General features: G+C 43.5%; 1 protein-coding gene across 3 annotated transcripts; it reads left to right on the top strand.

Annotated features, from left to right (window-relative positions):
- The first annotated feature begins 1158 nt into the window (after window positions 1-1158).
- Window positions 1159-17145, top strand: SMPD4 (sphingomyelin phosphodiesterase 4). 3 transcript variants are annotated; one of them, XM_018916425.3, is made up of 19 exons: window positions 1159-1307; window positions 1532-1618; window positions 2236-2378; window positions 2531-2606; window positions 3488-3596; window positions 4201-4253; window positions 4794-4945; window positions 5273-5405; window positions 6019-6090; window positions 9459-9548; window positions 11836-11981; window positions 12437-12527; window positions 12796-12833; window positions 13190-13353; window positions 14010-14215; window positions 14769-15002; window positions 15677-15808; window positions 15975-16103; window positions 16616-17145. In XM_018916425.3, exons 1-19 carry the CDS (start codon window positions 1269-1271, stop codon window positions 16940-16942), a joined length of 2421 nt encoding a protein of 806 aa, XP_018771970.1. In that variant the 5' UTR covers window positions 1159-1268; the 3' UTR covers window positions 16943-17145. The 3 variants fall into 3 exon arrangements, with proteins under 3 accessions (XP_018771970.1, XP_009090494.1, XP_009090495.1); XM_009092246.4 differs by having other exon boundaries at window positions 12796-12896; XM_009092247.4 differs by lacking the exon at window positions 9459-9548 and having other exon boundaries at window positions 12796-12896.
- Window positions 17146-17384: the final 239 nt, after the last annotated feature.

The raw sequence follows: 17384 nt of genomic DNA, 5'->3' as shown, positions 1-17384 counted from the left end.
GCCTTATCTATGAAATAATAAAGCTTCTTTGGAGCATAATTACACAAAGCTTAATGCACATGTGCAACCTGTAAGGTTATCCAGGGGACAGCGAGGAAGATGGTGAGCCTCCCTCTGAAAAGACCACCAAAAGGCAAAAGACCCCTTAGCAACAATTGGAGCATGCACTTTCCAGTATAGTGATGCACATTGCAAGAATCAAAAATAGGAGGAGATTTATAGGAAATATTGATGAATATGTATTAGCACACAGTATATAAGCTGTGTTTGGATTCCTTTGTTTTGTACATGAGGCAGGGTGAAAAGCCCTTCCCATACCCCAGCTAGTTTTGCTTATGCTTTATACAAACTTTAATCATACTTAATTAATTACTGCCAAATTTTTGTATTGTATTCATTTGAATAAAATTGCTGCTGAATTAAAATTGCTGCTAAATTAAATTTTACTGTTTACTAATTAGACATTTAGAACTTCACTCATAACAGAAGGGACCTGGGGGTCCTGGAAAGTTGGATATGAGTCACCATTGCCTTGGCAGCTGGGAGGGACAACATGTCCTGGGGACATCAGAATGGCCAGCAGGGTAAGGGAGGGGATTGTCCCACTCTGCTCTGCACTGGGGTGGCCTCACCTTGAATGCTGTGTGCTGCTTTGGGCACACAGTGTAAAGATGACATTAAGCTTTTAGAGAGCATCCAGATGAGGGATGGGGAAGGGTCTGGCGGGGAAGCTTCATGAGGAGCGGCTGAGGGCCCTGTGTTCACCTTGGAGAAGGCTGAGGGGAAACCTCATTGTGGTCTTCAAAATCCTCACAGGGGGCAGTGCAGGGGCAGGCACTGATCTCATCTCTGGTGACCAAGGACAGAACTGGAGGAAACGGCACAAAGCTGAGTGACGGGAGGTTTTGGCTGGATTTCGGGAAAAGGTTCTTACCCAGAGGGTGGCTGAGCACTGGAAGAGGCTCCCCAGGACAAACCTGACATAGTTCAAGGAATGTTTGGATAACGCTCTCAGGCAGGCAGGCAGGCAGGCACAGGGTGGGATTGCTGGGGTGGCCTGTGCCCTCGGTGATGCCTGAGGGTCGCTCCCAGCTCGGGACATCCCCCGGCCCGGCCCGCCCTCAGCGCGGGGCCGTCTCCATGGCAACGCCGCAGTGACGTCATCAGCGCGGGACGTGACGCGCAAGGGCCGCGCGGGCGCGGGGCGCGAGCGGCGGCCGCGCTGAGGGCGCTGAGGGCCGGGAGCGGAGCGGAGCAGAGACGGCGGCATGGCTGGGCCGCACCTGCAGCAGCCCAGCTTCTTGCTGGTGGGTGCGGGGACACGGCCTCCTCCTGCTGGGGGAATGCAGCGGGAATGGGGCGGGCCGGGCCGGGCGAGCTGCGGAACGGTGTCTCGGTACATGGTGCTCTCCCGGCTCCTGCAGCCTCGGGTGTGGCCGGAATGCTGAGGGGGGATTCGCGCGGTCATGGCCGCCGTAAGTGCTGTCCTGGCCGGCAGCCGTGATCGGATTTCCCTTGTGGTTTGTACCAGGCCACGCTGAAGGCGGATTGTGTCAACAAACCATTCGCGCAGAGGTGCCGCGATCTGGAGACGGTCATCGAGGAGCTGCCTGCCAAGGTGAGCAGCCCCTGCTTCTCCAGAACCTCGCTGCTCGGCAAGCTGCAGGGGAGTTGGTTTTTTATATTACTGCTTAGATTGTTCCTCTTTGTCTTATCAAGTCAATCTGTCTGGAACGGGCTGCCCGGGGAGGTGGTGGGGTCCCGTGGAGGTGTTCAGGGAAGTGGCACTCAGTGCCAGGGTCTGGTCACAGGATGGACTCAGCTCTTTTCCATCTAACCGATTCTGTGATTCTGAGTTTTGGGGGCCTCCAGTGAAACAGTGGGAATGCAGTGTTGCCAAGAATTAAGAACCTTTTCTAGTCATTAAGGGGTTGTTTCATTAATACCGTTCAGCCTCAGTTTACAAAGAAAACTTGTTTTTAAAAATGTGGCAAATAACTGCAAATGATGCTGATGAGCACTGTTGTAACTTCAGTAGGATCAGAAATCAGGATAGGTCTCCCATGATTGCTATGTTATAGTGCAATGTTTTGAATGGATGACATGCCCTGTGATAACCCAGAAACAGACATAAATCAATGGCTGACATATCTCTTTGTGTTCTAGTACATTCAGGAGAGATTATCCAAGTCAGGAACTGTGCACATTAATTCTTTGTGTCTGTTTTCCCTGCAGGAACTACATGGCATCTTCCCGTGGCTGGTGGAGAGCATTTTTGGCAGCCTGGATGGCATCATCGTGGGCTGGAACCTTCGCTGCCTGCAAGGCAGAACAAACCCTAATGAATATTCCGTGGCTTTGGATTTCCTGGATCCCAGGTAAACTCATTCATTTCAGCACAGATTAAGAAATGGATTGGTGAACAAATGACCAGTGTTTGGCCTTTTTCCTCTGTGCAAACCTGAGCTCACAGAAGTGAGGCAGCAGAGGGTGTTCACCATGGGATTCACTTTCTGGTGCTTGTTTGCAGTGGCCCGATGATGAAGCTGGTTTACAAACTCCAAGCAGAAGAGTACAGATATGATTTCCCAGTCTCATATCTTCCAGTGAGTAACTGAGTAGTTTGTTTAAGATATAAGAAGGGAATGTAGTTGTTGTGGCAGCTGTTGGAGCTTTGCATGCACTTTATACCTACATTTCAGTGTAGGCCAAAGTGTAGCCTCAGTGCTGCTGGTTTGGAGCAGACCCATTTCTTGAAATGGCTCTTGAATGGAGGAGGAGAGTTCCCAGCCGTAAAATCTCTAGGAGATTGTGGTTCTCAGCAGCTGGATGTGTATGTTCAGCCAAGAAAGGTGCACTGTGATTGTGCCTCTGTCCTCAGAGAGAGTTGTGTGGGTTTTGGTAGTTGCAGGATTGAAAGTAGTTTTCTAAGTTTATCACAGAGCAGTGCCTTCACTGCCTGTGCTGTGTGCCTGTGTGTTTGAAGTCTGACTGCTGTCCTGGATGTAAAGTGTCACATTTCCAACAAAAGTGTTCATCTGCAGAACTGCTGTGTTTCTTCTATTGCTACCACCTACTGTGGTTTGCTGCCTAGAAATTGGTTCAGATCATCCTACAGGCTTTGACAAAAGGAAACCTCATTTAAATATATGGTAATTGCTGGTCCACAGCTCAGTTACCTGGACAAAACCAGCAGCCAAACACAAATACTCTGCTGCTCCCACTCCAACTGGGAAAGTTACTGTAAAGGCTTTTTAAAAAAATACTGCATTTAAATTTAAAAAATACTGAATACTGATTTTCAGAGAGAAAGTTGAGAATTCTCTAAAGACCCTGCATTTGGACACAGAACTGCTGCAATGCAATAAAATCACTGAGCTGAATGTAGAGATCACCCCAGGGAGCTGGAATGCAGAATCTCACTATCTAAAACATGCTTTGCAAGATGCTGAGTACCAGATTAATATTTAATTCCTCTGTCTTTCAGGGCCCTGTGAAGGCTTCAATACAAGAGCAAGTTCTACCAGAGTGCTCTTTATACCACAACAAAGTCCAGTTTCCTTCATCTGGTGGTTTAGGTTTGAATTTGGCTCTTAGTATCCTTTTGATTGTTGAGTGTCTAATTTTTTTGTAATATCTAAAACTGAGAGATCATGAGTGTTTCTGTTAATCATTTCTTATCTATGTGGGGTAAATCATGGTCATGCTGAAGAGTTTGGGCTCATTAGAAATGTTTATATTACACTTTAAAATAAACATGTCCTCTTATGAACCCTTCTTGGAGGAATTTCTGGCCTTAATCAAGTCAACAACAAAATTCCCAGTGTTTCTCAGCAGAGCCTGTATTTCACAATTTTTGTTTCTGTAACTGCTTGTAGTTCATACAATACGGTAGGAAAAGGGCACGTTCACTGCAGCTAGAGTACTTTTGGAAGCAGTGTAGCTGTAGCTGAGATGGTTTCAGTTTGAAATAGTCAGATGTGCCAAGAGTAGCACAGAACACTTTGTCACACAGAGAACACCTCAATCACCAATGTTTCAGCCAGCTGGAGAGCAAGAAGCCAAGGCTGAATTTCCTCAAAAGCTCTAGCAAGGTACATTAGCATTGGCAAAGTGCAAATGTGGTGTCTGTTAACTTCCTCCAATAGCCAACAGCTGTACCTAGTTTTTATTATGTGATCCTTAACTTTGTCCTTCCAGATCCATTTGAATACTACATGTTTTACTTTGCAATTAGTTTGATTACACAGAAGGTAAGTACCTTTTACATTTTTTCCCTTAAAATAGTTCTGGCCTTTCTCCATAATACTCTAAGAGCCTGCTGGGGTGCTGTTCAGCTAAATTAACAGCAGTTTCCTCTGTTCTGTTGGAATTTGTTACTGCTTTGGTTCACTTGGTGATCCAAGACTGGATGATAAACAAAATACCCACCTTGGATTCACCAGTAAGCAGTCATGGCAGCAAGGAGCAGGCAGTGAATTCCAAATGGTTTCTCTCCCCCTGCACCCAGTGAGGGTTTCTCTACAGTCAGAACCACAGCTTGGTGCTGTGTGCTGGGGTTATTTGGTTCCTCTGCCTGTTGTTACCTCTCTTCTGCTTGGTTACAGTCTTGCTGCAGCAGCCCTTCTCTCACAGCTCATTTTCCTTTGCTCCCAGGGGTCTTTGCTGCCAGTTCACCCTTTCTAACCACTGAGCTTCTGCTTTTTTGTGCTGAGGGGGTCTGACATCCCCCACCAGCACTGGCTTAAAGCAGCAGTGTTTAACCCCAGGTACATCCTGTATGTCTCTTGCAGAACTCACCTGTCACCCATCATGTCAGCCCTTCCAACAGTGCTTATTTCATCCTGGTGGACACGTACCTCAAGTGTTTCCTGCCCACAGAAGGAAGTGTCCTTCCCCCACCTTCTTCAAATCCTGGGGGAGCCATCCCTTCCCCTACTCCCAGGTAATGGCTCCAGTGTCAGGGGCAAATTGTGGGAACAGTGCAGGCCAAATATGGCTTGTTGGAACAAAGCCAGACAAGTAGAAAACACCTCCACACTTGCTCTGTATGTACTTATTACATAGGAACAGTGCTGCAGTGTTGGTTAGAGTTGAAGTGAGCAGTAATTGCAGGAAGTTGCAGAAGTTTGAAATGTGTAATCAATTGTGCAGTTTGAAAGACTGTTTTAAAGTTTACAAAATACTGATTCAAACAGTGATGCATCCCTCCATCCCCTTGTGCTGCATCAAGCCCTCCTGACTTGTGTCATTCCATGCATTTGTCCTCCAGGTCCCCAGCAGTGCCTTTCTCCTCCTATGGCATGCACCACACCAGCCTGCTGAAGAGGCACATTGCCCACCAGCCCTCTGTGAACGCTGACCCAGCCTCCCAGGAGATCTGGAGATCAGAAACACTGCTTCAGGTACCTGGCAGTTAAGGAAGGAAATGCCCCCCTCACTGAGGGATTTCTTCTCTTTAAAGCAGAGGCAGATAGGCCAGTTTGCTTTAGCTTGGTTTTGGAATTGAGCTGTGCAGCTGTTGCTGCCTGTTAATACAACAAAGAACCACTGGGAGGCTGTTAGTTGTAGCTTGGAAAGGCATTTAATATCTTTTCTTAGAATAAGGATCTAACAACTGATCTCAGGTTTTGAGTATTTTTTTCTGGAAAACTTTCTGCATCTCATTTTCTTTCTTAAGTATTACATCAATTCTATGCTCTGTGCAAAGGCAAAGGTTAAACACAGCCAAGTTGGTTTGTTCATTATCAAGGGAAGGAAAAGAAAACGTGGATTTAGCAGTTGTTCTGAAACAAGTTCCTATCATGTTGCTGAGCTGACTAGTTGATGCCTGGCAGGTGCTGAGAGTTTGTCATCTCAGCCATTGGCATAACCTGGAACATCTTGAATAGGTGCTGCCTGTTTACCAGTAGAGCTTAGTTTTCAAGCTATATACTGTGTTCTTCCCTTTGTTATCTTCTGACTGGCATGTGTGGGATTACTTCTCTTTCCCTAGCTGAGAAAATACTTGTTTTGCAGATCTTTGTTGAAATGTGGCTTCATCATTACTCACTGGAAATGTATCAGAAAATGCAGTCCCCTCACGTCAAGGTAATAGTTTGTACTGCACTCCTGAACATCACCTGGTGGTTGAGCTCTTACCTTGGGGTAAATCTCCTGTTCTGTGCAGAATTTATCTTTGTGTATTGGTCCAAAGGAAAGAAATAACTTACCAGAGTATCTGCATAAGTGTGCCAGAGTTGATAATCCAGTTACAAAGAATGTTGTGAATAAGTGTGTCATCCAGATTTGCCTTCATTGCAGAAGCTGTGTTAGTTTTGTTCTGGTTTTTGTTTCTTTTTTTGTTCAAGATGAGTTTGTGGGATGGTCACAACAATCTGAGTATCAATATCAAAGTACTAATGATTGAGAAGATGCCACTATAAAACCATTGTGTTAAATCCCACTGGGGCAACATCACTGCTAAAAATAGCCCAAATTGAATACCAGCATAGATAGCAGCTGCTCCTGAAATAGCAATTAGCAATTTCTAACATCCATAACCATTTTTAGCCCAAATCCAAATTTTAAAAAATCTAAAGTGCTATTTTTATTGTTTCATGTTCCAAAATATGCTTTTCACCATAATGGTGTCAGAAGCAGTTCTGTAGCTGCAGAATTTGGATTATCTGACAAGCTCTTGCTCAGATAATACACTGTTGTAAGCAGTTTGTGGTGGCCTGTTCAGTAACAAACTACTGCATGTAAGAAGTAAGTAAGTGTTGGGGAGGCTAAGATTGAAGGCATTATAAATGTAAAGGGAATTTGAAGGAGAAAATATTGATCCTCTGAATTCCCTCTGGGTCACAGTGGGACTTTCATAGAAGGGGAGAGAAATAATAAAAGCTACTCAGGATTTATTCCTGTGTGGAAGTGCAATATGGGAGTTGACTGAAAAATTCTAATCCTTCACTCCACAGGATATGAAATAAAACACATTTATATTTTGCTAGGGAAAAACATTGGAGAGCTGAAATGTGATGGGTTTTGTCTTTTATTCTCAAAGTTGAGGTCAAAATGCAAACTCACTAATGTTGCAAAGTCTCCACTTGGGACTCCCAGCAGCATGGCTGTGCACCTGTGATGGAAAGGCTTTGCTTGAAGTACCTTTGGTCTGTCTGTCTGTCCAGTCTCTGTGCATCAAGCGCTGTGCTTAGGCCAGAAATGATGATTGCTTTAAACTTCTCTCCTCTGTTCACCCTCTGTATTTCAGATGCTTTCTTCTAGCACTAGGGAGCAGCAGTTGCAGACAATGACTCTCCACGTTATGGTGGAGTAGGGCCTAGGTAGAGCTTACAGTTCTCTGAAATCAGCACTTCAGGATCCTCCACAAGGTGTGTTGAGCCACAGCCTGAGGCCATAACTCTCTGATGGTATTTTAGTTTCATCTTTGATGGGAAGTAATCATGAATATGTAATATAGGAAGTCTTCCTCTTTGCGGGGGTGGAACAGTGGAATGAGGGACTGGAATTCCCCATAAGATACATAATGGATGAAGGATCTCTCCTGCAGGACTGAGGAAAGGTTCCAGATCAGCTGGGGGCAGGACTGTTCATTAGCCTGTGATGCTTAAACTGAACTGGGTGGGCTGAGGGAGAGCAGTCTGCCTCATTCCTCAGAGGAGGAAGTGGAACATCCAGAAGTGGAAGTTCTGTTTTAACACAAGCATTAAAGACCTTGACTGGAAACCCAAGATGGCCCTATACCTTATTCTTAAAATGATTGGTGATTATGCAGGTTCACTTGATTGCATTTAGCCTTCTGTGTGCTTGGGAGGAAGGGGAATTAGTGACCATTCAGTGCTGGATCTGGAGCTGTTTGACCTGACCATCAGTGATTTGAAATGGCTGCATGTCTGTTTTTGGAAGGTGGGATGAGGTTCTGCAGAACTTGCTCACTCTTTGTCCAGCAGCCAGATTTGTTTGCTTTCATGGGCCAAACAGATCTCAGATAAATAAGTTTCTTGAGGAGAGTCATGGATTTTTTTCTTAAGCCTTGATAATGTCACCACAGACTTCCCTTTATAAGTAGAAGGCAGTGGAATGGGAATGAATAGTAAACAATTTCTTTTGAGAAGATACACATTACAGCTTTGAATTCTTCTTGGGTCTGCTGTGAACCTGAGGTTGATACTATTTGCTATGCTGTCATTGTTTTCCCTTTTAATTCAACTATTTTCCAATTCTTTTGTCTGTTTGTTTTTTCTCTCTCTGATGATCTAGAGTCCAAGTGTGCAGCAGCTTTTTTCCTATTCCCTTCTGCTGTTACAAGAAACACTTATAAGAAGTAGTTCGATAAAACTTTGTCATGCTTCCTGACCTTCCAATGCCAGGTGTTCAGCCCCTAGCTCTGCATGTGGAACACCCATGAAAATCCAGGGGGCTGCAGGTTCCTGTGGCAGGGGAGTCAGTTTGGAAGCAGACAGTCTGCCCAAGCTCTTGGGGGGAGCCTGCAGTAACAATCCTGCCACTCCAAGGGTGTGGAACCAAAAGCTGCCAAACTGACAACAGAGGAGATGGGGTAGAGGCTGTTTAAAGACAGCAGAGGTGTGATCTGGAGAGTTAGTTTAGATGCCTGACAACAGTCATTGGGGTCTGTGTAGTGTACATTTCTTGTTTTATGTTTTTTCATTAATTTCATACATGTGTGTCACTGTTGCTACAGTATCCTCTTCACTGTCTAGTCAGAAAATACTGGTCAGGTTGTACCTTCAAGAAGGGATCTGGCTGAGGCTTGCAGTGTTATGGCAAGGTGCCTTTTGCATCAGCATATAGTACTGTGCTAGGAATGTCTTTGCCTTTTTGGATGTGTAATGTTTCCCTCATAGCAAAAGTAATTTCCTTGTTTGAGGAAATTCACAAGAACTGCAGCCTTCCCAAATGGCCTTTAAGTAGAGAGAAGACACAGGATTTCTCTGGACAGGAAAGTCCAATTTTAACTTCTTCCACATACAAACTGCTTCTCCAGCAGAACAGGAAGAAATGACAAAGTTTTCAAAATAGATGTAAAAAAAAGTTTGCAGAATATTGCTCTCCTACTCCATTTTTAATAAACAGTGTGTAAATCCTTGTTGCTGCAGTTCAATTCACTTCTGAAATGGGAAATGTATTTGGCAAAAGTTTCATATCCCCAGTCCTTGCTCTGAGCTCAGCAAAGAGAACAGCTAATTTTTTAATACTTGCTCATAGTTGTATTTCCAAGTGGATAAGAAATACTATGAATCAATCTACTGAACACCAGAAAAAAGAGGATACTGTGGCTGCAGTTGTTATTGTGATATGTTGTCCCTGACTGTATTTGTGATGTTCATTTTTCCCCCCACCCTTCTTCCTTGGGCTCATTCTCACTTTTTTTTTTTCTCTTGCTCTCTTCTCTCCTTTTTTCCCTCCCCCCTTCCTTTTTGTTTCTGTTGTCTCAGCTGGAGGTTCTCCACTACCGACTCAGTATCTCCAGTAAACACCACGGTAGTCCTGCCCAATCCAGCTACCAGGCCCTCCACGCATACCAAGTATTACCATCTTTTCATTTGGTTTCCTTTTTAAGAATCTTGTTCCATCATATAATCTGCTAAGTGTATTGGTGCTGGCTGTACAGCAGCTCCTTCTGCCAAGGTGTGGTTTTATAATTTGAGAACATTGCATTGAAATTCACCAAATTGTTCAGTGAAACAGATACTGAGAGATATTAGCAAAGGTCATGGAGAAAAGAGTTAAACTCTAGCATGTTGTGAGGACTGATTGGAAACTGTTTCTAGAAATGCATTCTTGCAATGTAAGACTTACCAGCTATGCTGTTTTTTGGCACCAAAGCTGTCTCCACCAATGGCAGATTTCTGCCTCTCACACAGTAGTCATTTAAGCAAACCTTGCGTGGAAGAAAAGATCAGAATTTGCATGGCTGTCACCCAGATTAAGGTAGGTAACATCTGGGGGTTTTTAGCCAAGGAAATGTCATTGGATAATAATTGGATAATAATTTGTGGTGGCAATGTCAATTTGGCTGTCCACTTTTGCAAAAGCACAAGTGGTACATTTGCAGATTGTTCAGGAAATGTGCATGCAGAAACATTCCTGTTGGAACAGATTGCTGATTCCTCTTTTCCTACTTCAGCCCTTTATTCATTGGGTCTTCATTTTGGGAATGGGGAGGGTTGAGCTTATGTACTGTAAAGCTCTTTAGCGCTACATGGCATTTCCCTGCTCTTTAATCCTTTTTTTTGTTTTGTTTTAATTAAGTGCTATGATATCTCAAGGTGCTATTTAGAAAGGAGCACAGAAAGTACTACTTTAAATCTTTTTTACTGTTATATTCATTTAATTACTGCATTAAGAATTAACAATGGCACGCATCCATTCTGTACAAAAAGGTTTGACAGCAAAAACACTTGTGGGGAAAAGTGGTTTTAAACCAGTGACATTCATAATGGTGGTGATCCAGGCTAAGAGGAAATTGTAAGAACTGCTATGTGGAGAAACTACTAACATCCCCCAAAATGATGTATTGAAATAGGGTGGTTTTGTAAATTCCAAAGGTACCTTCGGGAGGGCTTGGGGTTTTTAAAATTGCACCCTTTCAAGGTCTGTAGCAGAGTACTCAGCCTCTCTAATTGCTGTGGAGATCCTGGTCCAAACTCCAAGGACCACACAGCTTCTTAGAGTTCTACCTTCTTGCATAAACTCATCAGGAGTGTCGAAAATGTGCTGATCCAAGTTGGAGCTGTCAAAAACAAGCCCAGTCTTCATTAGAAATGGTAAAGGTTTAACCCTCTCTTGGGAAAGTCCCAGGCCTGGCTGCACTGCAGGACTGTGTCTGTCATGGAGCCTGGAGTGAATGTCACAATGTGTTCAGAATCTCAGAGAGTGTAAACAGGCATCTGCCTTGCCACAGGCATTGCTGAGAGAGGACATAAACACAGACACACACTCCCTCCCTGCCTCAAGCACTGGAAACTTCTTGCAGCAAATCCCATACACCTTTCCAGCACTTTCCATTATATTTGCAGCTGTAACTTATATTTCCTGTACATTATTCTTCTCAGCTTTTGTGAAGCAGAATACAAATCTCAAAATCTGCCTTCAGTGGTGGATTGGTATTACTTCACTACACTTGAAGCAGATGACAGTAGCAGCAAAGGAGTTTGTGTTTGAACCAGCACTTCTTTGCCTCGTTCACCTCCCTGCTGTGTCACGCACTCACTCCTCATGAGTAACATCACTGTGGCTCACCACCACTCCTTGTGCTGCTCCCTCCCAGGCTGTTCTTCCCCTGAGGTTGTTGGAACCAGCAGGATCTCACAGGACTCCAAACAGTTCCTGTTCTTACTGTAACTGTCTAGGATTATTCTCTCCTAAGGCCAATGAGTACCAGCCTAGGAAGGAGAACTCAGTACAGCCAGCCTTGAGTATAAGCAAAGGACCTGCTGTGCTTCTGCAGCAAGGAACTTATAGCCATAATGAAAGGCTGAATATTCTTTTTTCAGAAAAGGGTAAGTCAAAATCTTCAAGTTATTCTGTTCTTTAAAGCTAGCCCAAAATTCAGTGCATTAGAGTACTGTAGATAGCTTTTCTTACAGTCCAAATTTGCTGCTGTTTCTTAGTGAACTGATGGCAGAAGATTGATTCAGCATGTCCTGGGGAGCAAACCTGTCCAAAATCAGGTGGCACCAACCTATGGTGAAGAATCTAGAAGGAAAAGAGCATTTCCTGTATTTTGATCTGAGAATATAATTTTCCTGAATTCCCTGGACATTTAGCAAATGACACTCATTAGGTGCCTCTCTTTTGCTTTGGATCTAGGAGTCATTCAAGCCCACTGAAGAGCACGTGCTAGTGGTAAGACTGCTTGTGAAACATCTGCATGCTTTCAGCAACAGCCTGAAACCAGAGCCTCTCTCCCCTTCAGCCCACTCCCACACAGCCAGCCCACTGGAGGAGTTTAAAAGGTTGGTACATGAGCCTGTCTCTGAAATGTATAGAACTGAAAAGCTGAGCTTTCTCCATGAAAATATCAGCTTGCTTTGAGAGGATGAATTGGGCTGTTTTGATGCTAAATACAGAAGTACATTATTAAAAGTGTATGAGAACTAATTGATAGTGTTTCTCACATCCTCTGAGGGAGGGCAGCTTCAGCAGCAGCTATTGCACCAGTCTATAGAGGAGAGAAAATGCTTCCAGAGGATTCTGGCCAAAATTAGTTTGGTATTTGATATTAAATAATTTGAGTTGAAATTCAGTGGCTTGAAGTAGATTCAGGTAAAAACGAACAAGTTTTGCTCAATTCTTTCTCTGTTTGCATTTGTGGAAGTGTGTTGGGTTGTTGGTTGGTAGGGTTGCTTTGTTTTGTTTCTAAAACTTGCTGCCAGTTTATCCACGTGACTGTCTTTGAATCTCTTTGCAGGGTTGTGATTCCTCGGTTTGTCCAGGAGAAGCTTTATATCTTTTTGCAGCACTGTTTTGGCCACTGGCCTCTGGATGCCTCTTTCAGAGCAGTATGTACTTGCTTCTCCACTTAGTCTGTACTAAACAGAACTAGTTATTAGTTGCTAGAACTATTAACTAAGTTACTAGAACTATTAACTATTAACTAAGTTATTAGTTTATGCTCTTCAGCAGCTGTTTCTTGGTCTTTACCTCTCTCTTTTCTAGACCAGTAGAATTCTTTATATAACAAATAAAAAAATTAACAAAAAACCCTTCCTGCCTTCCTTTCCCATGAAGTACTGGCACTCATGTGGGTTTGTGTGTGACTTTGCCCAGGTTCTTGAGATGTGGTTGAGTTACCTGCAGCCCTGGAGGTACGCACCTGAGAAGCCCCCACAGAGCACAGAGCCTTTGCCTCGCAGTGTCTCAGAGAAGTGGTGAGGAGGGGAGCAGCTGGGACTGATCTGAGCCAAACCTCAAGGAGATCCTGAGTAAAACAGCAGGATTGGAGGGCCTATGCACCAACCTGAGTTAAATTCCTATAATAAGACTAGAGAAGGATTTCTTAGAACACTAGTTTTTGTTTTGAGAGTATTCTTTTGTCTCAGTGTAAATTGACCATCTTTCCAGAGATAGTATAAAACATTCCCTTAGTGGCTTTTTTTGGTGGAAGACAAAATAACACTTCTTTAAATAGCTGTACTCACAAATCCTGCACTCACTTTGACAGGGCTGCCTTCATTCAAGAGAACCTGCTCATGTACACCAAGCTGTTTGTGGGATTTCTGAACAGAGCTCTTCGGACAGACTTGGTCAGTCCAAAGAATGCCCTCATGGTGTTCCGAGTAGCTAAGGTCTTTGCTCAGCCCAATCTAGCTGAAATGATCCTGAAAGGTAAAAGGATATTGTGACATCTTGTGTTGTCCTCTCTCAATCTTTCTTCACAATAGTTACATCTCATCTCATTAGCACTGAGGTGCACTTCTCTCCCATTTTTCATGCTATTTCACCATTCAAAAGTCTGTCTTCCCTGATGTTTGTCAGTTGGTTTAGTAAGTCTGTAGTTCTCTTCTAATCACCACAGGTTTCATTTCACAATTTTTCTTTAAAGGATAAAGAACCCAAATCAAATAGTCAGTTTTTCTTATGCTTGTATTACTTCATTATGTACTTCAGGATTTAAACTTTATATATCTCTGAAAGTCTCTGTACTTAGTAAAAGTCATGCATGCATTTCAGGATAATTAGGATATAGTGAATTTGGGAGTGGTGAGATTTGACAAGTATCAATGTCTGAAGTATGTTTCTCCACTGCCTTTTGTTGAAAAATGTTACAAATTTAAAATGCTGCTTTGTATGGTCTGCATTAAATGCACGCTGACATTTCCTGCTCTGGGCAGAGAGAAGTAAATAATGAACACTAATTAAGGCCTCCTTCCCCTTAGAACTCTCGCTCTAAATAAAGCTGCCCAGCAGCCTTAAGGCAGCTGGACCTTCCCCATCAAGGCCAATATTATGCAACCATCTTGAGTGCTTTTTTCAAATTCTAGGAGAACAGTTATTCCTGGAGCCAGAACTTGTGATTCCCCACCGTCAACACCGACTTTTTATGAGCCCCACTCTTGGTGGGAGTTTTTTGTCATCACGGTCTCCAGCTGTTACAGATGCCTCATTTAAGGTGAAGAGTCATGTTTACAGCCTGGAAGGACAGGATTTCCAGTATAAACAGATGTTTGGCACAGAAGTCAGGAATTTGGTAAGCAACAAGCTCCTTTGCACCTGCCTTTCCACTGTGACAGATGTTCCTCAGTGCTGAGCATCCATACCAGAAGTTAAAAGTAGAAAACTTCACACCCTGCATTACTGAATAATTTAGTTTGCTAATTTTAGTTTTCTTCTGGACCCTGAGGGGTCTCAGTCCAGCACAGCTGTAAAAATCTGCTTCTCTTTGATAAATAATAAGGTAATGTAACAGCTTGCTGCCTTGGAGCAGGATATGGTATTTCCTCTCAAACATGCTTATTGTGATCTTCTGGTTCATCAGTACCTACCAGCAACTCAGACAAAAAAGCAGCAGGAAAAAATAAAGTAGCTGAAGAACCTAAGCAGCTCTGAGGTTTCTTAAATGCCCCAACAGAACTGCCTCTGCCCTATTGGAAATCCAGCTAACAGCACAAATCCATGTGCACTAAGGGAGTGAGTTTGCTGGGATTGCTCTCTCTTTCAGCTATCAAGGCACACTTTTATCCATGTATTGATGTTAGTAGTCCTTTCTCTTTGTCCCACACCATTTCTGATTTTTGTTTTAGGTGTTAAAACTGGCCCAGTTAATTTGTCAGGCACAGCAGACAGCAAAGTCCATATCAGACCATTCTGCAGAGACAATGGCCAGCCAGTCCTTCTTCTCATGGTTTAGATTCACACCATCGGATGTGAATGGTTCCTACACAGGCAATGACCTTGATGAAATTGGGCAGGACAGCATCAAAAAAACAGATGAATATTTAGAGAAGGCACTGGAATATTTGTGCCAGATCTTTAAGGTAAGTAACATCTTTCTAAGAACTTACGCAGCAAGTGCAATGGTCAGGATTTGTCAAATACACATCTGTGTCTCTTGTACTGTGGGGGCACAGAACTGTCCAGAGACCTTGCTAGTAAATTCTAACATCTTCTCAACTTTGCCTGCTTCAAAACCCATTTTCAGTGCAGATGGAATTAGGTGTTCTGAATTTTTAAGTATCAAACCTTTAAGTGATGACTCTTTTGGACTGTATAATTTATACCAAACCTGTTTATACCAAGCCTGTCCTCTTGTTTCCAAACAGGCAATTTTAAAAACTCTCCCGTATCTTCTAAATGTAGAGCTGTAAAAATACAACTGCAGCTATGGATGAAATGTTAAACTTAAAAAAACCATGTAATTTCTCTGCAGCCACACTACCTTGTACAGAATTGCCCTAGGAGACAGCTCTTTGATTCTCCTTGGGAGCTAAGGGAGATATAAGCCAGAGCACTAATCTAGAATTGGACAAGCACAAACAAGTCTGGAGAGGTTTATCTCATTTTAATGTCTAACTGAGGTGCTGTTAAGCATTTCTTGGTATCTGATCTGGCTGTCCAAGACTTCCAAGGCTAATGAGTTTGTGAAGTGAGAAATAAATTAAATAGGGAATGGATCAAAAACCTGCTTTAGAACTATGTTATTCTTGCGTAGCTGAGTGAAGCCCAGCTGACCCAGATGATGATGAAGTGTGGGACAGCTCAAGATGAGAATGGAAAAAAACAGCTTCCAGACTGCATTGCAAGTGAGAATGGCCTCATCCTCACACCCCTTGGCAGGTACCAGGTGAGAGAAAAACGATCCCATATCACTGCCTAGGCTCTTCTTGACAAAACAAGTTCTCCTTCTATGACAAAGAGAAATGCAACTTACCTGGGGCTAAGAGAGGTGCCAGTAAAAAGGTGTTTCAGGTGGGAGCTGCAAGATGAGGTGTTTCTTTTCCCACTTCTAGATCATAAATGGCTTACGAAGGTTTGAGCTGCAGTATCAGGGGGACACTGAGCTCCAGCCCATCCGCAGCTACGAGAACGCGGCTCTGGTGCGGCTCCTGTTCCGCTTGTCCTCAGCGCTCAACGAGAGGGTGAGCACAGCCCTGCCCCTGCTCCTCCTCCTCCTCCTCCTGGCCTTCCTGCACATCCTGCTCCACCCCACCTGTCACTGTGGGACTGCTCCTCCTCCTCACCTTCCCCCTGCACATCCTGCTCCACCCCACCTGTACCTGTGGGACACTTGGTTTTTTCTTACTCCATCTTCTTCACTGTGGTCTAGATGGGTATTTTCTAGTAGCATGAGCCTGCTTCTCTACCTGTCATTCTACTTTTCCTACACAAAGCATTGCATTGTGACTTATTAAGGGACTCATGGTTGATGAACAGGGGAGTAACATTCAGAGTGAATACTAAACAGGAAAAGCAAATTCTTTTCTTAGTGCAGACTTGCCTTGTGTTTTCATACCTAAGACATTTTTGCTGTTTAAAAGTGCAATTTGATCCTTATAATCTTCATTCTCTATATTAAGAAAATCATAAAATGAAGTTACTTTATGACAGCATTTGCAGGAGGACACTAACTTTTAAATGCCTCTTCCCTCAGTTTGCTGATCAGATGGAAGTGCTTTGCTCCAGGGATGATTTTGTTGGCAGACTCTGTCGCTATCACCTGACCAACCCCCAGCTCATACAGAAAATCAGGTACAGTCCCGTGGTGAGGGACAGAACGAGCCAGAACTGGGGACCCAGGATCAGCCTGAGGTTTCTGGCCAGCTACAGGACTCTGATCTCTTTGCTGATGATCTACTTCCTTGCATCCTGGTTTTATGTTGGGCCAGTTGGCTGCACATTCATTATCCTAATTGGATATTTTCTTTATGCTGTAATAATGACTTTTTTCTTCGAAGGATGGAAACCACATGAACACTAGTTTCCTCTTCCTGGCTTCTAGAAATAAATGTTTTAAGGATGAGCCTGAGATTCCATGACTAAAATGTTTTAATTATATCAGCTCTTCCTAAAATATTTTTTAATACTAAAGTTAATGGTGTTTTGTAAACATTGATGTGGCCTTGTAGAGATAATCAATGTAAATTTTATTTTTATAAAAGTCTTCCTGGAGACTCAAGTGAATATGTTGTTTGGGTTTGGTTTTGGTTTTTTTTTTTTTTGAGGGGGGAAGAATGAGCCATGAGTATTTATAAAGCTGCAGTCATGCCACAGGTGCATCCCATCACTGACCTCTTGACCAGTTCTTCCAGTTCACTGAGGACAGGAAGGATGTGGTGCATGAGACACAGAGCCATTTCTGATTTTGTCCCCTACCCTTCACAGCCTGTGAGTTTTCGCTTCCCACAGCACACAGAAACCTT

Source organism: Serinus canaria, chromosome 15 (assembly GCF_022539315.1).
Source record: "Serinus canaria isolate serCan28SL12 chromosome 15, serCan2020, whole genome shotgun sequence".
NCBI lineage: Eukaryota > Metazoa > Chordata > Aves > Passeriformes > Fringillidae > Serinus > Serinus canaria.
The sequence above is the reverse complement of the archived record's forward strand: the minus strand, read 5'-3'. Positions and strand labels throughout refer to the sequence as shown.

Coding starts and splice junctions, on each gene's coding strand:
- SMPD4 (XM_009092246.4), top strand. CDS start 1,269: ATGGCTGGGCCGCACCTGCAGCAGCCCAGCTTCTTGCTG. Junction 5,406..6,018: donor GATCAGAAACACTGCTTCAG/GTACCTGGCAGT, acceptor CTTGTTTTGCAG/ATCTTTGTTGAAATGTGGCT. Junction 12,528..12,795: donor TGGATGCCTCTTTCAGAGCA/GTATGTACTTGC, acceptor GACTTTGCCCAG/GTTCTTGAGATGTGGTTGAG.